A 26,867-nucleotide genomic window follows, 5' to 3' on the forward strand; every position below is an offset into this window, starting at 1 on the left:
GGCCACTGCTGAGGGGCAGCAGCGGCAGGCAAAACCACCCCACACCAGAAGCAAGGCAGAACAAACGTACCGGCAAATCCAGGCAAGGTCTTTTAGGCGGGCAGCAAGAATAGTCCAGTAACAATCCGGGTCTAGGCAGGCAGCAGGCAGAAGAAAAGTCAAATAACAATCTGGGTCTAGGCAGGCAGCAGGCAGAAGAATAGTCCAGTAGACAAGCAGAGTCAAAGCCAGAATCAGGGAATCAGACTAGGCAGAAGTGCAGCACAGCACCAACAAAACCAGGGACCTTAGACGCAATGCAAAGGCCAAGCAGAAATGTTCCAAGATGGCTGATAAGCCTAGAAGCAGTTGGAACTCAGCTGCTGCAATCACCAGGCAGCTACGGGTGCTGTGCAGGCTCAAACAGCACAAGCAAACCTGGCAGCTTGGAAGATCCGGACCGGACTGCGCTGAAAGCTGGAACGGGTGACGGTCCACAGCAGCCATCGGTTCTGGCCGACTTTACTTGGTCCCTTTTTTCTTACGACCAAGCCCCAAAAGGTGCCCCAACTGACCAGATGACCACCAGAGGGAATCGGGGATGACCTCCCCTTACTCCCCCCCAGTGGTCACAAACCCCCTCCCACCCTCAAAAAACAACTTTAAAAATATTTTGTGCCAGCCTCAAATGTCATACTCAGGTCCATCGCAGCAGTATGCAGGTCCCTGGAGCAGTTTTAGTGGGTGCAGTGCACTTCAGGCAGGTGGACCCAGGCCCATCCCCCCTACCTGTTACACTTGTGGTGGTAAATGTGAGCCCTCCAAACCCCACCAGAAACCCACTGTACCCACATCTAGGTGCCCCCCTTCACCCATAAGGGCTATGGTAATGGTGTACAGTTGTGGGGAGTGGGTTTTGGGGGGCTCAGCATACAAGATAAGGGAGCTAAACACTTTGGAGCAATTTATGTAGTCCACCTCAGTGCCCCCTAGGGTGCTCGGTTGGTGTCCTGGCATGTCAGGAGGACCAGTGCACTACAAATTCTGGCTCCTCTCACGACCAAATGTCTTGGATTTGATCGTTTCTGAGATGGGCGTCCTTGGTTTCCATTATTGCTAAAAATCAGAAACGACCAAGTCTAAGGACGACCATCTCCTAAATTGTCTAGACCCAGAAGACGGAATATACCCAGCAGACAGAATCTGGACCGAATTCGAACTACTGTCAGAAGACCTCATCTTTAAAATGCTCAAAAGATTCGCCAAATCCCAATGCAAACTAGACGTCTGCCCAAACAACCTCATGATATCAGCTCCTCAACAATTCATAGTAGACCTAACGAACCACCTGAATTTCATGCTACAAAAAGGACTTTTCCCAAAGAAAAAAGGAAACATTTTACTCACCCCAATACCCAAAGACACAAAGAAAAATGCAAGCAAAATAACCAACTACAGACCAGTTGCATCTATACCACTAATAACTAAAATAACAGAAGGAATGGTAACCAAACAACTCACAAATTATCTTGACAAGTTCTCAATACTACATGACGCCCAATCAGGATTCTGGTCCAATCACAGCACAGAAACAGTACTAACAACCCTAATGACCAAATTTAAGCAAATGATCTCAACTGGCACCAATATACTCCTCTTACAATTTGACATGTCAAGCGCCTTTGATATGGTAGACCACAAAATCCTATTACACATACTTGAATACTTTGGCATCGGAGGCAATGTCCTAAATTGGTTCAAGGGGTTCTTAACCTTACGCTCATATCAAGTCACATCAAATTCAATCACGTCTGCCGCATGGACACCTGAGTGCGGAGTACCGCAGGGATCCCCCCTCTCGCCAACAATTTTTAACCTACTGATGACTCCCCTGGCAAAACTTCTATCAAATCACAACCTCAACCCTTACATATATGCCGATGATGTAACGATATATATTCCTTTTAAACAAGACATTAATGAAATCTCCAACGAAATCAACCAAAGTCTACGCATCATGAACACCTGGACAGATGCATTCCGACTGAAACTGAATGCAGAAAAAACTCAATGCCTCATACTTACCTCCCAATACAACACGACTAAATTTACCGCTATCAACACACCTAAACTAAATCTGCCAATATCAGAAAATTTAAAAATCCTTGGAGTCACTATTGACCGCCACCTAACGCTTGAGACTCACGCGAACAACACAACAAAAAAGATGTTCTACTCCATGTGGAAACTGAAAAGAATAAAACCATTTTTTCCAAGATCTGTCTTCCGCAACCTAGTGCAATCACTCGTACTCAGTCATCTGGATTACTGCAACTCACTATACGCAGGCTGCAAAGAACAAATACTGAGAAAACTTCAAACAGCCCAGAATACAGCAGCCAGACTCATTTTCGGAAAACCAAGATACGAAAGTGCTACACCCTTACGGTAGAAACTACACTGGCTCCCACTCAAGGAACGTATCACCTTCAAAGTATGCACATTAGTTCACAAAATCATTCACGGTGAAGCCCCTGCATACATGTCTGTCTTAATAGACCTGCCACCCAGAAATGCCAAAAGATCATCCCGAACTTTCCTCAATCTCCACTTCCCTAAGTGCAAAGGCATAAAGTATAAAGTACTACATGCATCAACCTTCTCCTATATAAGTACATAACATAAGTAATGCCATACTGGGAAAAGACCAAGGGTCCATCGAGCCCAGCATCCCGTCCACGACAGCGGCCAATCCAGGCCAAGGGCACCTGGCAAGCTTCCCAAACGTACAAACATTCTATATGTTATTCCTGGAAATTTGGATTTTTCCAAGTCCGTTTAGTAGCGGTTTATGGACTTGTCCTTTAGGAAACCGTCCAACCCCTTTTAAAACTCTGCTAAGCTAACTGCCTTCACCACTTTCTCCGGCAACGAATTCCAGAGTTTAATTACACGTTGGGTGAAGAAAGGTTTTCTCCGATTTGTTTTAAATTTACTACACTGTAGTTTAATCGCATGCCCCCTAGTCCTATTATTTTTGGAAAGCGTGAACAAACGCTTCACATTGTAGGAGTATTTCCCTGTGTGTCTCACCTTGCGGGCCTTGGCCTGTATAATCCTATGACAGCAAAATGGAGGCTGTACACTCTGACCCACACATCTCTGTGTCAGCAAGAAACAGCTTTGCAGCTTGTGGAAAATTACAGCAGAAGCTCAACACCAAGGACATGCTGTGGGCAAAGCAGGCCCCCTTATCTCCCTGAGAGGCTGGCTCCAGCAAGGCGGGTGAGAAACAGAAAATGCATACCAAAATGTAACAACTTGAAGGTCAAGAACAATGGACTGTTCTTGCCACGCAGTGAGCGGAGGAAGATCCAGTTTGGTTCCTGCAGCCACCGGACCAAGAGGTACGGGGAGAGCGGGAACAAAGAAAGAGTTAGGAAGAAGCCTTGGAAGAAGGTGGAGGTGAAAAGAAGACCAGTGAGACCTAATAAGGTCCACCAACTGATGAACTGTGTATCTGGAGGAAAGTATCGTGGTTCAGCTGTATCTGCCCTGCGTGACCTGTGACCTCCTTATCTGCTGCAGAGTTCCCTTCCAGCTGCGACTGAGACTCGCTGTGAATCCAGCTTGAGTCTGTGAGGTGTCCTGTGCCAGCTCCCGAGAGACAAGACCCTGAGGTCTAAGCCTGGTGAGAGACACGGTGATTCATTTCCTACTAGTCGGGGCTAGTTAGTGGTATTTACCTGAGCAGAAGGCTGGTGCTGTCGTACTTGTGATTAGGAGAAGCTGCTAATAACTGTACTACCTCGTAACATAGTGTGACTGATCAGTGGTGTAATTTTACCTGGTAACCAGTAAGAATTAGTGTTTAGTAATGTGACGTATGAGTGTAATTTTTATCAGCCCGTAATTTTGTAATCAGCCAAAGCTTGCAGAGTTCTATTTTGTATACCTTAGCTCTATTTTCTTACCTGACATACTATAATAAATCTAATATATATATCTCAGCCTACAGTCTCAGCTACAGTTCTTTCTAACGGAAGTATTTGGCTAGGTTCCAAGGTTCCCACCCCTAGACCTAATTCAGGATTATTTGCTTGCAGATAGTTCTGCTTAGGGGAACCTGGACACAGGTAATTTATTATCTGTGATTTATCCTACAGATAATGGGGGCGTCGTCCGGGAACTCATAAAGTTGAGAAAGTATTCCGGTTTGTGTGTCTTCAGTGAGAGAGAACTGACAGGCTGGGGATATTTGCCTTCTGTAATTTTTCGTACTGCTTCACTGATTCCTTGCTTTCTGTGTCACTGAACTGTGCTGTTAAAGTATTTCTTAGAGAACTACGAAGAGGGAGGATCTGGTAGCTGAACAGTAAAGCTGCTAGTTAAGATTTACGGCTTAGAGATAGCAGCGAGACATTATTGCAGTCAGCTCAGCCAGCCACGATGACTTCACACACTACTTCGCTCACTAAACTAGAGTTGAATGTTTTTGAGATTCTTATTAACGTTGCCCAAAGCAAATCACAGAAGAGCTACTCCATTGAGTCATTGCTCTCCCTATTTAGAAAAGAATCTGGTGATAGCCAAGCAGCATATACCTCAGTTTTGACCAATATTGTGCAAGGCAAAGCTAAGCTTGCTCTAACAGATCTAGCAGAATTAGTTTGCACCCTGCTAGCTATCAAAGAAAATGCTATGAATAACTGTTCCTCGCTACAGGTAGCCCTGCAGCGATCGCAGGAAACAGTGTCTGCTCTGACCACAGAAAAGGCTGAATTGCAGCGTTCGTGGGCGGACAGACTGGCTCAGGCGACTGCTGTAGGAGATAGGGAGTCGAGCAGTACCCAAGGTCAGCTAACATGTGTTAATTGCCCAGTACTGAGAGATAAATGTGCAGCTCTAGAAGATCTGAAATCCCAGTGTGAAAAACAAGTCTGTTCCCTACAGTGTGAGCTAAGGCAGAAAGATGCTGTTTTGGGGTCTAAAACACAGCAGCTAGCTGACGTTGAAGAGACTCTTGATTTAAGGTGTCAAGAAGTTGTTAGATTACAATCGTTCCAGCAAGAAGTGAGAGATAGATCTGAGGGTGCTATGTCTGCTCTGCGACGAGAGTTGCAGCAAGAACAGGAGAGGTGCAGCTTTGCTCAAGAGGCATGGTACAGTGCCAAAGAGGAGCGGAATGAAATGTGGGAAGAGAATAAATCTCTCTCGCAGCTGTTGGACCAGGCAATACAAGAGAAAGATTCTTGCGTGCAGACATTAAAGCGATGCCAAGAAGATTTAGATGCCGTGCGTAGGGAAGTGCGAAATATATGTGATGACCCTGAGTCACTGCCCATAGATGGTGATGGGGGGGCAGAGACTGGGGATGCGGATAGGCCCTCTAGCCCTGCACGGGAACCTAACAGTGTTTATGTAAGTCCCAGAAATCCCTCCACAGCTCCTCCCCGGTACAGTTCCCTAACCCCTGAAGCCTTCGACAGTATGCCGGAGCACAGACTCCGCCCTGTCCGGTCACAGGGTACTGTACCACCCAATGACGGCTACAGTACAGCTGCATCTGGGCCACGCCCAGGAAGGTCACAGTCCTCTGCCCCGCATGATGATGTCACCAGTACCAGTGGGCCTGTGCTCCTCCCAGGAAGGTCACAGTCCTCTGACCCACCTGCTGACATCAGCAGCATACCCACACCACTGTTCTCTTCTCCTGCTGGTGAGCAGCGGTATTACACCCAAACACCCAAAGTTACTCCTTTATCTAGAGATCAGCACAACCAAACAATGAGAACACTTCGCTCTATGATTGTACCTTTTAAAGAGTCTTCAGGGGTAACCATACACGCTCACCTGGATAGCGTGCGTGACCTTTTTGAAGAATTACAGGTTCATGCCGAATCAGATAAAAGAGCTCTACTGAAGTGGACGTTTGCGGCTGAGTGCCAAACATATTTAAAAGCGATTTTAGCCGAGCATAATGACCTATCCACAGTGGAACAGGCTCTGAAGAAGCGGTATGGACAGTTCGCGGATCCCACAGAAGCCAAAAGGGCAGCATATAATATGTGCTGTGGCCCGAATGAGAGTCCACATGAATGGGCCTATCGCTTGAAGGAGGTATTTTACGAAGGGGGGGCGGATCCAGATACCAAAGACCTTGAATTTGGAGATTTTAGGACCCTTTTCGTGAAAGGCCTGCCCAACCACATGAATGTGTCTTTAGCAGGTTACAAGAAAGAACCGTTCGCCGTTCTGTTGAGGCGGGCAGAGGAGGTTTTTGATATGTGTCGCACAACACCCGCGGGGGCAACACCCAGACCCGCATCAAAGAACCGCAGCCCGGGGGCCCAACCCAGTGTTTGTGCTGTTACGTCCACACTTTCTCTGGAAAACAAGGGGGCAAACCCACCTGCCCAGTCCCGTGGTGGCAGTAACCAATCATACCAGCCGAGGGACACAGCGCCTCCTACTGCTCACGAGGATCAACCCCATTTTCGGAGGAGGCGTCATAATCAGAGACAGTGGGCTCAGGAGAAGATCAGGAACTTGCAGGCACAGCTTGATCAAACGATAGCTAAGCATCAGAGTCCCGATCCGGAGGAGAAGATTAGGGCCCTAGAAGGCCAAATAAAAGCACTGCGGGCTAAACAACAGGGTTCAAATGCTGGAGCCTCGCAATATCCATCATCTTCTCAAAAGAGAGGAAACCCTTACCAAGGGAACAAGGACCAGGTCCTCGGTCCAACAACTCAGACCGGGCCCAGTGTCAAGTCCGTTGAAATCTCGGAACACCCGGAGTTTGCAGAAGTAGAAACAGCATGACTAGGCTTGGCTCCGGCGTCACCTGCCAACATGCCCACTGTTCACGTTGATGCTCTATCATCCGGCAGTGAGGAGCCCTCGTTGCCCAAGGCTGATGCCCAGCCCGCGGACCAGGAAAGGCCTCTGTTATGCGATTCTATTAAGGAAACCAGGTATTTGATGGGTAAACTTACTCCTAAAGGTTCCAGATATACCATGGATGTGTTGATTCATCAGATCTTTTCCTGTCCGGGTCTCCTGGATACAGCCTCACAGGTGACCTTAATTACCCAGGGCCTGTTTCAGAAACTAGAGGAATCCCTAAAAGAGGGTGGGGAGACGCTGCATGTGACCCCATGCAAATTCTCCCTGGAGGCTTATGGCAAACAGAGCATTGGGACTGTAGGTCAGGTGTGGCTTTCCTTACAGCTCGGTGAGATGAGTATCAAACACCCTGCCATAATTACTACCTGTGCGGGCGAAGAATTCTTAATTGGAATTGATCTTCTGAAGAGATTGTGGGTTGATTTGGATTTTCACCATGAGGTTATTTGGGCACAAGTCACTGAGCCCCTTCCATATGGGAAAGTCCAGCAGATGAGCAGAGTCAGTGGCTCCAGCTCCGTGGGACTTCGGGATACCCCAGGTCGAATTAAGTTCCAGAACTCAGCTGACCCGTTCACCTGGGAGCTCCAGTTGCGTGGCGGACCAGGGGGGGACGAACAGAGTGGTGACGTCATCCGCGTCCAGACAGATCGGATAGCTGATATGGTTCTAAATGATGACAACCTGGAGATTATTCTGAATGCCTCGCCTACGGCGGAGAACTCCCCTGATTAAGCTACTGACATGCCGCAAGAGACCCTCGCTTCCATTCCCAGTCCTGATCCTTCTCATCCTCGTAGGTTGACCGACATCCAACAGAGGGGTGATGCTTACACTGTTCCTGTCCAGATAACTGACATCCAAATACTTCAGTCCACGTTGCTGTTGCAAAGCGACGTCTCCTTCATCAGTGACACCTTGTTTTACCGTCTTCGCAAGTCTGTGCCACTTCCCTTCAGTAAGTGTTCTTCCATTTCGGTAGAAGTACCTGGACTAGGTACCAGGCCTCTAGTGGGAAAATGCAGTCTTCCTTTGACGGTGGGACAGAAGTCGTTCACCCATCACTTCTCTGTTGTCAAAGGCCTACAACAGCCCTTATGTCTGGGCTCCGATTGCCTTGTGCGACTGGGAGTTTACGTGGACTTGGTGAATCTTGTCCTGTGGAGCAGATTGGACGGCAACCCAGTGGAATCTGAGTCGACGCCTGTGAGCTTAAAGTCTGGGCAAACCATACCCCAGGTCTGTGAAGTAGTCTGTGATAAAGAGGTGACCATCCCGGCAAGAGTGAGGGACTTTTCCATCCAGCTCCGCCTTGCACAGGGACAGCGTCTGTTGGATAAAGTGGTGTTCTTCAACCCTCACTCTTTCTTTCGTGACCTAGGGTTGTCCACCGGTGTTCTGCCATGTTTGGAGGTTACAGATGCACCTTTTCACGTGTTGGTCACCAATCCGCATTCAGAGGCAGTTGTGGTGTCTAAAGAAGACCCTTTTGGATTTTTGGTGGGAGCGTCTTTTCCGGATGTCGAGGTAAGTTTGCCTATTATTGGCAGGTTGCCCTCCAGTTGGAACACCTGCCAGGGGGGGGAGACAACTGAATGTCTGTTTACCTCTCCCAGAGGCCTCATATCTGTGGAGTTCATCTGGCCATATGATGCAACAGATTCACAGGTGCAGTTGGAAGACGAATTCTTGATTTTGTCCAGAAGGATGCCTTTACCCCAGAAGTCCAGACTGGTGAATTCTGTTGAAACTTCATCTTTGCAAGAGGAGATAGAGGAGCAAGTGGAAATTCCATCCAACCAGCCTTGCTCAGAGTTTGATGCTATGGTGAAAGAGCAAGTTGAACAGGCTGATGCGTGTACTACTGACACAGAGAAGTTGCAGTTGACTGAGTTGCTGTACAAATACAAGGAACTTTTTGCTGTTGACTCATATGACTGTGGCCATACAGACCTGCATGTCACCAGAGTGCCTACAGATCCTAATAGTAAGCCTGTCTTTGTGCGCCAGTACAAGATCCCATTAGCTTCCTACGAATCCGTGCAAGAGATTCTCAACACTTTGGAGGCCAGGGGCATCATTAGGCAATGCAACAGCACATACAACTCCCCTCTGTGGCCTATCCTGAAGAAGAACAACAGCTGGAGAATTGCACTGGACTACCGTCAGCTGAATAAGCGAGTGCCGTTGTCCAGGTGGCCGATGGCTCCGCTGGATCAGAGTCTTGCTACAATAAAAGGGGCCAAGTATTTCACAAGCTTAGACTTGGCATCAGGATTTTGGACCGTACCTGTACATCCACATGATCAGTATAAACTGGCCTTCACCTTTGGGAAGAAACAGTATACGTGGAACAGAACTCCCTTTGGTTTTCTCAATTCACCTGCTGAGTTCAACATCTTCCTCCATAAGGCACTTCCAGATGCTGAAGCTCGAGGAACCGTGGTCTACGTGGATGACATTCTGATCAAGAGCCCTACCTTTCAGGAGCACGTGGCAGAGATTGAGCATGTTTTCAGACAGTTGACAGATGCTGGAGCTAAACTAACACTAGCCAAAGGACAATGGTGCAGGAAATCGCTGAATTACCTAGGGTATGAAATTTCTGCAGAGGGTCTGAGACCTCAGAAGAAGCGAGTACAGGCCTTACAACAGCTGAAACAACCTACCAATCTCACAGAACTTCGTTCCTTCCTGGGAATATGTAATTACTCCAGACAGTTCATAGAGGAGTATGCAGAGATCACCAGACCCTTGGTCAAGTTATTGAAGAAAGATATGCCCTGGTCTTGGGGTCCAGAGCAGGAATCTGCTATGCAGGAGCTGAAGGAGCAGCTTAGCCGCTTTCCATGCCTCGCGTACCCTGAGGGGGGTCGTGAGTTCTACGTTGACCTGGGTTACTCCAAGCACACCATGAGTGCGGTCTTGTATCAGAAATATGATTCCGACAAGCGGGTCGTGGTCTATGCTAGCAAAGGCCTATCTGATGTGGAAAAGAAGTATTCAGACTGTGAGAAATCCTTGTGGACCACGGTATGGGCTCTGCAACATTTCAGGAGTTACATCCAAGGAGAGAAGCTAATCGTGGAAACGTGTCATCAGATTGTTAGTTTCCTGGGGAGCGACCGAATCAAATCCGGTCAGGTGTCCAACAGCAGGATAGTATCCTGGACATTGGCTCTCCAAGGATGGCCTTTAGAGGTAAGGTATGCTCAGAAACATCGCAATGTAGTAGCCCAAGGTATGGCGGACCTGCATGACTGTGCAGGCCATGATTCCCTTGCAGGTACTTCTGAAACAGATGTTCCCCCACAGGAGAAAGAACCTCATCTACATCATCTGTATGATGAAAAGATCTGTGAGACCATACCTAAGGTCTATGTGGATGGTTGTGCCTACCGCCGTGATACAGACCATGAGTTGGTTGCAGGTGTGGGAGTGGTATGGAATCCAGCCATTCCTGAAGAGACTTTGAAGCACAGCTTGGGTTCCCAGACAAACCAGTATGCTGAGATAGTTGCAGCCTTGGTGGCGGTACAGTCTGCAGTTCAGAGAGGACTTAGGGAACTAGTCATATGCACTGATTCAGATTATGTGAGACAGAACTTTGTCTCTCATCTGCCCATTTGGAAGCAGAACAACATGCTAAATTCTAAAGGAAAACCAGTACATCATGGAAATTTGATTCTGGCTCTGGATCAACTGGTACGAGACCATGACATGACCATCTATTGGAAGAAGGTCAAGGGTCATGCAAAAGTTGATAGTCCTGACAAGATAGGGAATGATCTGGCAGACCTACTCGCGAAGGAAGGTGCGCTCACCGGAGAACTATGGCGGTTCTCAGAACCGGATGCATTGGCAGTTCAGGCTGTCACCAGACGGCAAACTAAACAGCTCTGTGAGACTCCAGTGTTCCAGTGGAGCAGTGAAGTCCCATCCTTTGACCTTGTCACGGCTCAGAAATCAGATCCGGTGGTTGGAAGATTTTATGAGTACATCCAGAATCCACAAGAACATCCATTGACAGAAGAGGAGTGTCAAACGGAAGAATTGAGGATACTCTATACATCTAGAGAGAAGTTTGAGATCCGCCAGGACCTGCTTATTCGTGGCATCATGTTGCAACATGCTCATGATGAACCATGTGCAGGACATAGAGGAGAAGGCATCACCTATGAGACCTTGAAGCAAGTGGCTTATTGGCCCCATATGCGTCAGGATGTGAAGCTGTATACTCGAGGTTGTCTGACCTGTTGTCGTTTCCAGCCATCTTCACCATCCCATCGGGCACCCCTCAGGAAGAAGGGTATTGCTATGCCCTGGTCAGATATCCAGATTGATTGGGTTGGACCGGTGGTTCGATCCACCCGAGGCAACAAGTACATGCTTACTGTCACCTGCATGTTCACTAAGTGGGTGGAGTGCCTTCCTGCACCCAATTGCACTGCTGAGACTACGGCTACCTTACTACTGAATCATGTGTTCAGCCGGTGGGGCTTGCCAATGCGAGTGGATTCAGACCAAGGATCTCAGTTTACTGCCGAAGTGATCCAACACATGTGGAAGATGCTAGGAGTGAAGAGTAAACTACACATTGCCTACCGACCGCAGTCCTCAGGACAAGTGGAAAGAGCTAATCGTACCATCATCACCATTCTGAAGAAGTATGTGTCATCTTCAGGTAAGGATTGGGACATGAAGTTACCATTGGTCCTCATGGCCATCCGTGCCACTCCTCATCGGTCTACAGGAGTGTCACCTTTCGAGATGATGACAGGTAGGGAAATGATATTACCAATTCATTTGCTTTACAGGACTAATGATGTGAACTTGTCCAGTGCTACTTCCTCTCATGAGTACGTCACCCATTTGCGTCAGCATTTGCAAAGTGCCTTTGCCTTTGCCCAAAAGAACTTGGAAAGTAGTGCTAGAGGTAGAAAAGCCTACTACGATCAAGGGACTACCTCCAAAGAATACCAAATTGGCGACAAGGTATTCTATTTCAATTTTGGCAGAAACAAGGTAAAAGAGAAGAAATTTCTGCCCAGTTGGCATGGTCCTTTCCCTATAGTGGAAAAAGCTTCACCTGTGGCTTACCAAATTCGCCTCAGAAAAAAATTCTCAAGGTGAAGATAACCTTAAGTGGGTCCACATCAATCAGCTGAGACCATGTCATCCCAGTCATTTGGTTCCAGATACATGCATTGTTGAAATGACCCAAACTAACCATGAAGCAGAATAGCTTCGTTTTCTTTTGTTTTTCAGCTACAGAGAAAAAACAAAACCTTGAAGATTCGGTGCAGTTGCCAAACAGATTGATTCTGTTCCAGTTCCTGATGTCGTTCTTCAAGATGTTCCTGACGCTCCGCTTCCTAATCCATTGGTGGTTTTCAACATTCCTTCCCTTTGTCCCTCATGATTTCCATTGTTTAGTCATGACTGTTGGATTTTCTTTTCCCAATAATCATTCTTCTTGTTGGGGGGGAATTTGTTTGGTTTTATTTTTATTTTAACCAATCCAGTGTTCCTGAAAGTGAAGTTTTGGATGTGTTTACTTGTTTTTGGGACATTTCATTGACTTTCTTTTTGAACTGTGTCCAATGCTTATGTTTGAAGACTTTCTTCATCAGCACCATTACGTGGACCATTTTGTTCCTGTTTGATGTCTTCTTGATGTGAGAAGTGTCCATTTACACCTCATCATTCATCATGGTCCACCCTATTGACTTTGGTTTGGACATTATGTCGTTTTACAGTCTAAAGACTCTGATACCATTGACTTTGTTAGACTGTGTGGAGGTCAACCATGAGTAACTCTCCACTATACTACATCTTAGTTTACATTTTCATATTCTGTACTAATTTGCTGATGCTTTTGCTATGCATTTTATTGTACTGATGGTTAAATGTTGATTATAATTTCATGTGTTAAGACATAGCTGCTAACACCCTAAGAGTGTTCTAGTATTAGTAGTTTGCTGTATTAGTATTTTGAAACTACGTTTGAACAATACGTATGATTTTATGAAGTATTTGCTTCTAGTTATCATTGATAGCGTGTTAGTATTGAGTAAATGACATTTACTGTTTTATGTCCTCAGTCTTGACCATGAGTCTGACTTAACCAGTCTAGCTGTATTACTAGTTAGATTGGAGAAGGCTTTTACTCCTTTGTAGTAAATTCCATCTCCAAGGGGGGGAATATGTAGGAGTATTTCCCTGTGTGTCTCACCTTGCGGGCCTTGGCCTGTATAATCCTATGACAGCAAAATGGAGGCTGTACACTCTGACCCACACATCTCTGTGTCAGCAAGAAACAGCTTTGCAGCTTGTGGAAAATTACAGCAGAAGCTCAACACCAAGGACATGCTGTGGGCAAAGCAGGCCCCCTTATCTCCCTGAGAGGCTGGCTCCAGCAAGGCGGGTGAGAAACAGAAAATGCATACCAAAATGTAACAACTTGAAGGTCAAGAACAATGGACTGTTCTTGCCACGCAGTGAGCGGAGGAAGATCCAGTTTGGTTCCTGCAGCCACCGGACCAAGAGGTACGGGGAGAGCGGGAACAAAGAAAGAGTTAGGAAGAAGCCTTGGAAGAAGGTGGAGGTGAAAAGAAGACCAGTGAGACCTAATAAGGTCCACCAACTGATGAACTGTGTATCTGGAGGAAAGTATCGTGGTTCAGCTGTATCTGCCCTGCGTGACCTGTGACCTCCTTATCTGCTGCAGAGTTCCCTTCCAGCTGCGACTGAGACTCGCTGTGAATCCAGCTTGAGTCTGTGAGGTGTCCTGTGCCAGCTCCCGAGAGACATGACCCTGAGGTCTAAGCCTGGTGAGAGACACGGTGATTCATTTCCTACTAGTCGGGGCTAGTTAGTGGTATTTACCTGAGCAGAAGGCTGGTGCTGTCGTACTTGTGATTAGGAGAAGCTGCTAATAACTGTACTACCTCGTAACATAGTGTGACTGATCAGTGGTGTAATTTTACCTGGTAACCAGTAAGAATTAGTGTTTAGTAGTGTGACGTATGAGTGTAATTTTTATCAGCCCGTAATTTTGTAATCAGCCAAAGCTTGCAGAGTTCTATTTTGTATACCTTAGCTCTATTTTCTTACCTGACATACTATAATAAATCTAATATATATATCTCAGCCTACAGTCTCAGCTACAGTTCTTTCTAACGGAAGTATTTGGCTAGGTTCCAAGGTTCCCACCCCTAGACCTAATTCAGGATTATTTGCTTGCAGATAGTTCTGCTTAGGGGAACCTGGACACAGGTAATTTATTATCTGTGATTTATCCTACAACATCCACCTGTTCCACTCCACTCATTATTTTATATACCTCTATCATGTCTCCCCTCAGCCATCTCTTCTCCAAGCTGAATAGCCCTAGCCTCCTTAGTCTTTCTTCATAGGGAAGTCGTCCCATCCCCGTTATCATTTTAGTCGCCCTTCGCTGCACCTTTTCCAATTCTACTATATCTTTCTTGAGATGCGGCGACCAGAATTGAACACAATACTCAAGGTGCGGTCGCACCATGGAGCGATACAATGGCATTATAACATCCTCACACCTGTTTTCCATACCTTTCCTAATAATACCCAACATTCTATTCGCTTTCCTAGCCGCAGCAGCACACTGAGCAGAAGGTTTCAGTGTGTTATCGACGACGACACCCAGATCCCTTTCTTGGTCCGTAACTCCTAACGTGGAACCTTGCATGACGTAGCTATAATTCGGGTTCTTTTTTCCCCATATGCATTACCTTGCACTTGCTCACATTAAACGTCATCTGCCATTTAGCCGCCCAGTCTCCCAGTCTAGTAAGGTCCTCTTGTAATTTTTCACAATCCTGTCGCGATTTAACGACTTTGAATAACTTTGTGTCATCAGCAAATTTAATTACCTCGCTAGGGTGATAGTATCTGAGGACCTGAAGGCGACGAAACAGTGCGACAAGGCGGTGGCAGTAGCTAGAAGATTGCTAGGCTGTATAGAGAGAGGAGTGACCAGCAGAAGAAAGGAGGTTTTAATGCCCCTGTATAAGACGTTGGTGAGGCCCCACCTGGAGTATTGTGTTCAGTTTTGGAGGCCGTATCTTGCGAAGGATGTTAAAAAAATGGAAGCGGTGCAAAGAAAAGCTACGAGGATGGTATGGGATTTACGTTCCAAGACGTATGAAGAGAGGCTTGCTGACCTGAACATGTACACCCTGGAGGAAAGGAGGAACAGGGGTGATATGATACAGACGTTCAAATATTTGAAAGGTATTAATCCGCAAACGAATCTTTTCCGGAGATGGGAAGGCGGTAGAACGAGAGGACATGAAATGAGATTGAAGGGGGCAGACTCAGGAAAGAGTCAGGAAGTATTTTTTCACGGAGAGGGTGGTGGACGCTTGGAATGCCCTCCCGCGGGAGGTGGTGGAGATGAAAACGGTAACGGAGTTCAAACATGCGTGGGATATGCATAGAGGAATCCTGTGCAGAAGGAATGGATCCTCAGAAGCTTAGCTGAAATTGGGTGGCGGAACAGTTGGGGGGAAGAGGGGGTGGTGGTTGGGAGGCGAGGATAGGGGAGGGCAGACTTATACGGTCTGTACCAGAGCCGGTGATGGGAGGCGGGACTGGTGGTTGGGAGGCGGGAAATACTGCTGGGCAGACTTATAATGGTCTGTGCCCTGAAAAGGACAGATACAAATTCAAGGTAAGGTATACACATATGAGTTTGTCTTGGGCAGACTGGATGGACCATGCAGGTCTTTTTCTGCCGTCATCTACTATGTTACTATGTTAGTTACTCCCATCTCTAAATCATTTATAAATATATTAAAAAGCAGCGGTCCTAGCACAGACCCCTGAGGAACCCCACTAACTACCCTTCTCCATTGTGAATACTGCCCATTTAACCCCACTCTCTGTTTCCTATCCTTCAACCAGTTTTTAATCCACAATAGGACATTTCCTCCTATCCCATGGCCCTCCAATTTCCTCTGTGAGCACGCAACTATGGAATACACTACCGCGCAACCTGAAAACGATCCACGAATTAACCGACTTCCGCAAACGATTGAAGACTTATCTCTTTGAAAAAACTTACTGCAAGGATCAAAACACTTGAACTCCATGCACACTAATAGAAATGCATCAATACACTCTCTTCTGAATTCTCTTCCCCCGTATACTCTCCACACTTAAAAAAAAACAAAACTACCCACAGATAAAATTGTTATACCCCAACACTCTCTTGCTATTAGTCGATCACCCTATCATTTCCCCTATGTTACATTCCATAGTTTCTATGCCCCAAAGATGATCTGACTTGACTTGTCTTCTATAACTGCTCACAACTTAACCCATAATCGCACTGTATCAAACTGTATCTCCATTATTCACTGAGCCCGCAAATAGGTGGGAAAATGTGGGATACAAATGCAATAAATAAATAAATAAGGTTGACCTAAATTTCAAGATTTGGGCGTCCCTGACCGTATTATCAAAATAGTAACATAGTAACATAGTAGATGACGGCAGAAAAAGACCTGCACGGTCCATCCAGTCTGCCCAACAAGATAACTCATATTTGCTGCTTTTTGTGTATACCCTACTTTGATTTGTACCTATGCTCTTCAGGGCACAGACCGTATAAGTCTGCCCCGCACTATCCCCGCCTCCCAACCACCAGCCCCACCTCCCAACCACCGGCTCTGGCACAGGCACAGACCGTATAAGTCTGCCCAGCACTATCCTCACCTCCCCAGCCCTGCCTCCCAACCCCGCTCTGGCACAGACCGTACAAGTCTGTCCAGCACTATCCCCGCTTCCCAACCACCAGTCCCGCTTCCCACCACTGGCTCTGGCACAGACCGTATAAGTCTGCCCAGCCATATCCCCGCCTCCCAACCACCAGCCCCGCCTCCCGATCTTGACTAAGCTCCTGAGGATCCATTCCTTCGGCACATGATTCCTTTATGCTTATCCCACGCATGTTTGAATTCCGTTACTGTTTTCATTTCCACCACCTCCCGCGGGAGGGCATTCCAAGCATCCACTACTCTCTCCGTGAAAAAATACTTCCTGACATTTTTCTTGAGTCTGCCCCCCTTCAATCTCATTTCATGTCCTCTCGTTCTACCACCTTCCCATCTCCGGAAAAGATTCGTTTGCGGATTAATACCTTTCAAATATTTGAACGTCTGTATCATATCACCCCTGTTTCTCCTTTCCTCCAGAGTATACATGTTTAGTTCAGCAAGTCTCTCCTCATACGTCTTGTAACGCAAATCCCATACCATTCTCGTAGCTTTTCTTTGCACCACTTCAATTCTTTTTACATCCTTAACAAGATACGGCCTCCAAAACTGAACACAATACTCCAGGTGGGGCCTCACCAACGACTTATACAGGGGCATCAACACCCCCTTTCTTCTGCTGGTCACACCTCTCTTTATACAGCCTAACAACCTTCTAGCTACTGCCACCGCCTTGTCACACTGTTTCGTCGCCTTCAAATCCTCAGATACTATCACCCCAAGATCCCTCTCTCCGCCCGTACCTATCAGACTCTCCCCGCCTAACACATACGTCTCCCGTGGATTTCTACTTCCTAAGTGCATCACTTTGCATTTCTTCGCATTGAATTTTAATTGCCAAACCTTAGACCATTCTTCTAGCTTCCGTATGTCCTTTTTCATGTTTTCCACTCCCTCCGGGGTGTCCACTCTGTTACAGATCTTAGTATCATCCGCAAATAGGCAAACTTTACCTTCTAACCCTTCGGCAATGTCACTCACAAATATATTGAACAGAATCGGCCCCAGCACCGATCCTTGAGGCACTCCACTACTTACCTTTCGCTCCTCCGAGCGAATTCCATTCACCACCACCCTCTGGCGTCTGTCCGTCAATCAGTTCCTAATCCAGTTCACCACCGGGTCCTATCTTCAGCCCCTCCAGTTTATTTAAGAGCCTCCTGTGGGGAACCGTGTCAAAAGCTTTGCTGAAATCTAAGTAGATTACGTCCATAGCTCGTCCCTGATTCAATTCTCCTGTCACCCAATCAAAGAACTCAATGAGGTTCGTTTGGCACGATTTCCCTTTGGTAAATCCATGCTGTCTTGGATCTTGCAACTTATTGGCTTCCAGGAAATTCACTATCCTTTCCTTCAGCATCGCTTCCATTACTTTTCCAATAACCGAAGTGAGGCTTACCGGCCTGTAGCTTGCAGCTTCTTCCCTATCACCACTTTTGTGAAGTGGGACCACATCCGCCGATCTCCAATCCCTCGGAACCTCTCCCGTCTCCAAGGATTTATTAAACAAATCTTTAAGAGGACCCGCCAGAACCTCTCTGAGCTCCCTCAATATCCTAGGGTGGATCCCATCTGGTCCCATGGCTTTGTCCACCTTTAGCTTTTCAAGTTGTTCATACACACTCTCTTCCGTGAACGGTGCTCTATCCACTTCAATCTCATTTGTACTTTTTGCAGTCCATCGCGGTCCTTCTGCAGGATTTTCTTCTGTGAAAACAGAACAGAAGTATCTATTTATCAAATTTGCTTTTTCTTCATCATTATCCACATAGCGGTTCGCAGTATCTTTTAGTCTCACAATTCCCTTTTTAGTCATTTTCCTTTCACTAATATACCTGAAGAAAATTTTGCCACCCCTCCTCACATTTCTAGCCATTTGTTCTTCCGTTTGCGCTTTCGCCAGTCGTATCTCTCTCTTGGCTTCTTTCAGTTTCATCCGGTATTCCTCCTCGTGTCCCTTTTCATGAGTTTTTTTGTATTTCTGGAACGCCAACTCATTAGCCTTTATTTTCTCAGCCACTTGCTTGGAGAACCATTTCGGTTTCCTTTTTCTCTTGCTTTTATTTACTTTCCTTACATAAAGGTTCGTGGCCCTATTTATAGCTTCTTTCAGTCTGGACCACTGTCCTTCCACTTCTTGTATTTCCTCCCATCCCATCAGCTCCTTCCTCAGGTATTCCCCCATTTTACTAAAGTCAGCATGTTTGAAATCCAGGACTTTGAGTTTTGAGTGGCCACCCTCCTCTTCAGCCGTCATATCAAACCAAACCGTTTGATGGTCACTGCTGCCCAGGTGGGCACCCACTCGGACATTTGACACATTATCCCCATTTGTGAGTACCAGATCTAGCGTCGCTCCCTCCCTCATGGGTTCTGACACCATTTGTCTGAGCAAAGCACTTTGAAAAGCATCCACGATCTCTCTGCTTCTTTCCGATTTCGCAGACGGAACCGTCCAATCTACATCCGGCAGATTGAAATCTCCCAACAACAGCACCTCTCTTTTCTTCCCCAACTTTTGAATATCAGCGATCAGATCTTTATCTAGGTCCTCCAAATGTGTCAGAGGTCTGTAGACAACACCCACATGGACAGAGGTTTTATCCTTTCTTTTTAAGGTGATCCATATCGCTTCTTCCTTTCCCCAGTTCCCTGTCATTTCAGTCGCTGTGATATCATTTCTCACTGTGATATCATTTCTCACATACAGAGCTACTCCTCCACCTTTACGCCCCTCTCTATCCTTCCTAAAAAGATTATAGCCTGGTATGTTTACATCCCATTCATGGGAACCATTGAGCCATGTCTCTGTGATTGCAACTATGTCCAAGTCTGCCTCCAAGATTAGGGCATGAAGGTCCTGAACTTTATTGCTTAGACTGTGAGCATTTGTGGTCATCACTTTCCATCTACATTTCCAAGTATGTGTTTTGGTTTTAGTGATTTGGGGGTGTCTTTTCTCTTTGGGTACCTTCATATCTTTTTGTTCCACCTTCTTTGCTTTTTCTTTCTCTTCCGCCTCAGTTTTATTTTCAGGAGCATCACAGTGCTGTAGTGGAGCAAAGGAATTCTGTAGGGGCAAAACTTGTGAGGGCGGATGCTTCTGTGTCACATAACGAAGCCTGCCTGAGCCTACTGTGAACCATCTATTCTTAGGTGGTATTATCCTTTGAGGCAGTGGTGAGAATTTGGTATGATTCTGTGCAGTATGATTTTGTGCAGTCCTAGAAGTTGCTTTAAGTGCATTCAATTCCTGCTTTACTTTGCTGAGCTCCTGTTTTAAACTAGCAAGCTGAAGACAGATAGGACAAGCTTTAAGTCTCCAGAAGCTTGGTCTTGAAACTAAAGCACCACAATTATTACAGAGAATAAAAGTCATCTTGATTGTTGAAAAGGGTATGAACAGGTGTACTATGATGGGGTTGTAATTAGGGTGGGGTTAATTTATGATCTGTAGTATATTTGGTAAAGCTATATAAGAAGTGTCAGTCTTGGGGTGGGTGGGCTTAAGCTTAAGACCTATGGAATGTGTTTGCTGTAACCTATCTCTAGAACAGCATTGAAATGCCCAGAGCCACAAGTGTAAGGTGGGGAGAATCAGAAAATTATCTTATCTGAGAAGATCCGTCCAGCTTCTGTTCTGTGTAGAGACAACCTTGTTTCAATATGGGTTTCCCTGCCCCTTCATGGGGCCATCCTGTGAGGACGTCCCCAGGAAAACTTGGGTGTCCCTTTCGATTATGCCCCTCTGTGTGAACTAAGCTTCAGAGCAAAGGCGATAATGGCTGAGAATCATCTCAAGAACCAGAAGCTCAGCATTGTGAAGAACATTTCTCAATGTGACTGCTATCAATAGAAATCAAACAAAATAAAACATGGAAAAGAAAATAAGATGATACCTTTTTTATTGGACATAACTTAATACATTTCTTGATTAGCTTTCGAAGGTTGCCCTTCTTCCTCAGATCGGAAATAAGCAAATGTGTTGGCAGATAGTATATATAAGAGAAACATCAAAGCATCACTTTGACAGTCTGACAGAGTGGGAGGGTGGGGGTATGCATGGGGACATCAAAGCATTTCATTGATATTCTAACAGGATGGGTGTTGGTAGGTGAGAGGAGGGTAATAAACAGAGAAATAAACAGAGAAATACAGCTTCATGGTTTATAATGGGTTAGAAAACCCAGATCCTTATTAAGTCCTGTTTGTTGGGTGTCAAAATATTCAATCATTCTTATTTCAAAGGTCTTACATTCCTGTATTGTTTTAAAATTACCTTTCAGTATTATTACTGTGAAATCACTGGTGCAGTGACTGCAAAATTCTGATAGATTGTTAATTGTATTGTTTGAATGTATTTGTATTGTTTACTGTGTTTTATCTCAAACATTTTTAACATGCAAAAATCACTAGGTAGTAACGCTAAAATGTCAGTAACATCAACATCAACAGTGTAAGGAATATGAGGGGGGTAGGAGGGAAGACAGGGCTAGAGAATGGAGCAGATCCTATTCCCCAGAGAAGAGGAGAAAGGAGAGAGATTACAACTTCCACCAGTCCCCAAGACGAGCGCAATCTAGAATGCAGAACTACGTTTCCTAGCAGCCCCGGAGGGAGGCATACCATCGCAGCAGGGACTTCCATTCCCATCAGCCCCCAGAGGAGGTTGAGAGAAGGACAAGAGCGGGGAATTGGACAACCCTCACACAGAGAACTAGGGGAGGAGGTCCTGAATCTGTCCAATCAAGGAAAGGAGGGGCAGCTGGGAGAGGGGTGTGGGGAGGAACCCATGGACTGGCAAGGAGCAGAAAAGGGAGAGGAAAGAGGAGGAGCCGATGGATACCTCAGCTCTAGCTAAACTAAAAGGTGAAATAAAGCAGCAGTTGGGAGCTGGGTGAAAAAAGGAAGAAGATGGTTTTCTCCAAAGGGAAGCTGAGAAACTGTTTTTCCTGGAGGGTCCAATGGGGAAGAGGTGCCTGGAAGATAGTGCTGGCCCAGTGGGTGGTGATTTTGAACCCTGTGGAAACTGCTTTACATGAACTGTTGGGATTTTGAACCCTTTTTTGGGGAACTGCTTTACAGGAACTGTTGTGGTTTGACCTTTTAGCCTATAAATTTGCAAACAACAACAACAACTTTCATCTAAGTAACCATACTTGGACTCAAACTCCCTGGTTCAATCACAGTAAACTCGAGTTCTCCCTTTATTGGAGGGAAAATACAAATCAATGAAAAATAAAAGTACTACAACTCCTCAAAAACTAGAGGAAATATAAATACCACAACCATCTGGTCTAACGTCTTGAAAAATCCTGCTCTTCCTCCAGCAGACAACAACAACTTCATGATTAAATGGGATGACCTATGCGAAAATGTCTTAAATAACGTGAGCTCCCCTCAAACTTACATCCAAACCAACCCAGAAAATTTCACCTTGGTTTAATCAATCTATCCTTCTTTTGAAAAGAAAATGTAGAAAACTGGAAAGAAAATGGGCTACAGACAAGCCAAACGAAAGCAAATTAACTTGGAAAATTGCCATCAAAACAAATAAAAATGAGATCAAAATTGCAAAAACTCAATACTATAACAAAATAATCGGTACTAATTTCCTTAATACCAGTAAACTTTTCAATCTGATAAAAAGCCTAATTTCCACAAAAGAAATAACCCCAACCACAGAGTCTCTACCAACAGGAGAGCAACTGGCTACTTTTTTTGAACAAAAAATAGTTAAAATCAGAGGAGTCCTCAAATTAAAAATCAACCATCAAGATATTTACAAAAAACAGTCAGGCACACATACAGGAATAGCCACCAACAGAATCTGGTCTTCCTTCTAACTACCAACCCATAACACAGTAACATAGTAACATAGTAACATAGTAGATGACGGCAGAAAAAGACCTGCACAGTCCATCCAGTCTGCCCAACAAGATAAACTCATATGTGTATACCTTACCTTGATTTGTACCTGCCTTTCTCAGGGCATAGACCGTACAGGTCTGCCCAGCAGTATTTCCCGCCTCCCAACCACCAGTCCCGCCTCCCATCACCGGCTCTGGCACAGACTGTATAAGTCTGCCCTCACTATCCTCACCTCCCAACCACCAAACCCTCTTCCCCCACCTGCTCCACCACCCAATTTTGGCTAAGCTGCTGAGGATCCAATCCTACTGCACAGGATTCCTTTATGCATATCCCACGCATGTTTGAATTCCGTTACTGTTTTGATCTCCACCACCTCCCGCGGGAGAGCATTCCAAGCGTCCACCACCCTCTCTGTGAAAAAATACTTCCTGACATCTTTCCTGAGTCTGCCCCCCTTCAATCTCATTTCATGTCCTCTCGTTCTACCGCCTTCCCATCTCCGGAAAAGATTTGTTTGCGGATTAATACCTTTCAAATATTTGAACATCTGTATCATATCACCCCTGTTCCTCCTTTCCTCCAGGGTATACATGTTCAGGTCAGCAAGTCTCTCTTCATACGTCTTGGAACGCAAATCCCATACCAATTCTCGTAGCTTTTCTTTGCACCGCTTCCATTTTTTTTAACATCCTTTGCAAGGTACGACTTCCAAAACTGAACATAATACTCCAGGTGGGGCCTCACCAACGACTTGTACAGGGGCATCAACACTTCCTTTCTTCTGCTGATCACACCTCTCTCTATACAGCCTAGCAAACTTCTCGCTATGGCCACCGCCTTGTCACACTGTTTCGTCGCCTTCAGATCCTTGGATACTATCACTCCAAGATCCCTCTCCCCCTCAGTACCTATCAGACTCTCACCGCCTAACACATAAGTCTCTCGTGGGTTTCTACTCCCTAAATGCATCACTTTGCATTTCTTCACATTGAATTTTAATTGCCAAACCTTAGACCATTCTTCTAGCTTCCTCAGATCCTTTTTCATGCTTTCCACTCCTTCCCGGGTGTCCACTCTGTTGCAAATCTTAGTATCATCCGCAAATAGGCAAACTTTACCTTCTAACCCTTCGGCAATGTCACTCACAAATATATTGAATAGAATCGGCCCCAGCACCGATCCCTGAGGCACTCCACTACTCACCTTTCCCTCCTCTGAGCGAACTCCATTTACCACCACCCTCTGTCGTCTGTCCGTCAAGCAGTTCCTAATCCAGTTCACCACTTCGGGATCTATCTTCAGCCCATCAAGTTTATTTAAGAGCCTCCTGTGGGGTACCGTGTCAAAAGCTTTGCTAAAATCTAAGTAGATTACGTCTATAGCACGTAATCTACTTAGTAAAACGTTACCTCCTAAAATGTTCAAACTCACAATGCATACTAAACCCTTGTCCCAGTTACCTTATGAAGGAAGCTTCTAATATATTCATCAATCTGCTTCAGTATCATATCTCCTTCCTACTATTCCACAGCACTTTCCCTGATAATAAAGGTTCTATTGTTCTAACACCAATACAAAAAAAAAACAATTCAATCACCATAACTGATGTAACAAACTACAGACCAGTAGCCTCCATTCCTTTGATAACGGTGATGGAAGGAATAGTAGCAGAACAAACTATGGACTACCTTTCACATTTCTCCCTACTACACAAATTGCAACCAGGTTTCAGACCATGCTATAGCACCGAGACTGTCCTCACTACCCTAGTATCAAATCTCAGAATATTAATTAGCATAGGGTCTAAGATCTTAATAATGCAGTTTGATGTCTAGCGCATTCGATGTAGTAGATCATAATATTACCGATGATAGCCTGGATCTACTAATTATCAACAAAACTTGGATTCATAGTCACAATGACCGTATATTACTAGATCTCTGCCCTCCAGACTACAAAATTACTCACTGGCCAAGAAATGGAAAGAGAGGAGGCATTGCACTAATTCACAAATCTCATTTTACAGTAACACCTATAGCTGAATCTATGACACCACAACTCGAAATTGCCTCTATTAGAATTAATCATCCTACCTTACTCGACCATCTAAACATCATTTTGTTTTATAGACCACCAGGAAACTGGCAAGAATGCCAACCACAGTTCATGGACTTCATCTCGAATGCTTGCATATCTAATTCTAATCTTCTTATATTAGGAGATATAAATTTGCATCTAGAAGACCACAATACAAAGAATACACAAGAATGTAAAGATTTTTTCCAACAATGGGAATTCAACTGGATCAATACTCAAGCAACACATGTCAAAGGACATACGCTTGACCTCATCACACACAAATTCTCTTCAGATCAAACCTTTATAATAACAGATTTAATCTGGACAGAGGTACCCTGGTCAGACCACTGCAAATTAAATATATCCATGCAATGGCGAACAAAAAATCTAGTCCAGAAACAAGAATGAAAAACTTTCACCACAAGAGGCCAAATTGAACCGGTACTATTCTGGCAACAGCTTTACACGAATGAATGGACAGTACAAACAGACTCTAATCAGTACCTTTTAAATTGGGACAATAGATGCAAGAAAACACTCGACACAATAGCACCATTACAGCCAGTGGTGTAGCCAGAAAACCAATTTTGGGTGGGCCTGAGCCCAAAGTGGGTGGCACAAAAGTTTCTCTGCCTCGCCCTACCTTCACCTCAAAATATAAATACTTTAGCCAATGAGGATCCTCAAACTCTGTCAGCTGAAGACTTCCTCTGAAAGTGGCCAGAACTTCCCTTTACCAAGCTTGGCAGGCAGCAGCAACATCCCTAAGCGACCAAAGCTGGCACCCCTTGCATCCTTAGTTGTCAGTAACTCAAAGATGCTGTCGCCAACTGCAGAGCTTGGTAGAAGGGAGCTCTGACTGCCTTTGGAGGATGGATGCTTGGGGAGCCCCATCAGCTATAAAGCAAGGGTAAGGGCCAGTGTTAGACATGCTCTGGCCCAGGTAGGAAAATAAAGGAGGGCACTCTCTCCAATCCCCTCTCTTCCCTGCCTCCCTTCCGATTTCTGTACCTGCCATTACTATCACACTGACAGACCCTCACCAAAAACAGAACAAGGGATCACAAGTTAGAAATAAAAATATTTACACAAAAATTGAATTGAGAACCCCAAGAAGTTAAACTTAACATGTACTACAACCCTGAAGAAATAAAAACAAAAATGCATTTCCTTTGTACTGAACACAATGCAAAGACATTTGCTATGCACTTTTCACAAAGCTAGCATATTCCATTTAAACATTCAAAATAAAATGCTTTTTTCTACCTTTGATGTCTGGACATTTTATTTTTCCATTATGTTGCTTCTAATTTCCTGTCTGTCGTCTACTAATTCTCCTTCAAGTGACTGCTGTGCATTTGTCTTTTCTCCTCTCTACTGTCTATTCCCTCACTACATCTACCTCTGACATACTGATCATTCCTTTTTAGCTGCCTCCTCTTTTTTTTTTATTTTCTGCCTCTCTGTCAACTCAAATTTTACTCTCTTTCTTGCCTTTCTCCTTCTTTTTACTTTACAGCTGCCTATCAGATCGTCATCTTCTTCTCTCACCCACTAGCTCTCCCATTACCCAACTCACTCCTTCTCCAGCCATTCCCTTTCATCTTTAATCTACTCCCCATTACTATATTTCTATCTTCTGTAATCACTATCCTCTCATCCATTTCCTTGCCACCCTCTTCCTCCGCCCCCCTCCAGCATCTCCCACATGGTTCCACCATTCCCAGCATCTTCCTCCATCCACCCTTCTAGCTCCCTATCCCTTCTCTTCTCTCCACCCCTGTCCCTTCTCTCCTCCCCATGGTCCAGCATTTCTCCCTCTCTCTTTCCTCCCATTGTCTGGCATCTCTCCATCATTCTCATTTGCTCCTGGATCCAATATCTCCCTCTCTCCCCTCTCCTATGAATCTCCCCTGCCTCTCATCCAACCCCATGTCCTACATCTCCCCCTCTCTCCCATTGTCCACATCCTTCTTTCCCCCTCCCTTGTACCCCAGATCCAATAGCTGTCTTCCCCCTCCTTCCCATGCAGCATTCTCTTCCTTCCTCCACCATGTCCAACATTTCTGTCTCTCTCCCACTGTCCACCATCTCTGTCTCCCCCTCCCTTGTGCCCCAGGTCCAATATGTCTTTCTCCTCCACCCATACAGCGTCTCTCCCTTCTTCCCATCCACTGTCATGCCCAACATTTCTCCCTCTCTTCTCCGTGC

The 26,867-nt window shown here is 45.5% G+C and overlaps 1 protein-coding gene across 1 annotated transcript in view; it reads right to left on the bottom strand.

Moving 5' to 3' along the window:
• The window catches only part of LOC115468203, a 116,219-nt gene that overhangs the window by 42,728 nt on the left and 46,624 nt on the right, over positions 1-26,867 (bottom strand). Inside the window, exons 9-11 of the mRNA XM_030199740.1 lie at positions 9,052-9,115; positions 8,496-8,710; positions 8,123-8,217 (exon numbers count right to left, since the gene is read on the bottom strand). Of these exons, the coding sequence (XP_030055600.1) occupies positions 8,123-8,217; positions 8,496-8,710; positions 9,052-9,115 (374 nt within the window). The remainder of the gene's footprint in view (positions 1-8,122; positions 8,218-8,495; positions 8,711-9,051; positions 9,116-26,867) is intronic.

Source organism: Microcaecilia unicolor, chromosome 4, assembly GCF_901765095.1.
Source record: "Microcaecilia unicolor chromosome 4, aMicUni1.1, whole genome shotgun sequence".
Taxonomy (NCBI): Eukaryota; Metazoa; Chordata; class Amphibia; order Gymnophiona; family Siphonopidae; genus Microcaecilia; species Microcaecilia unicolor.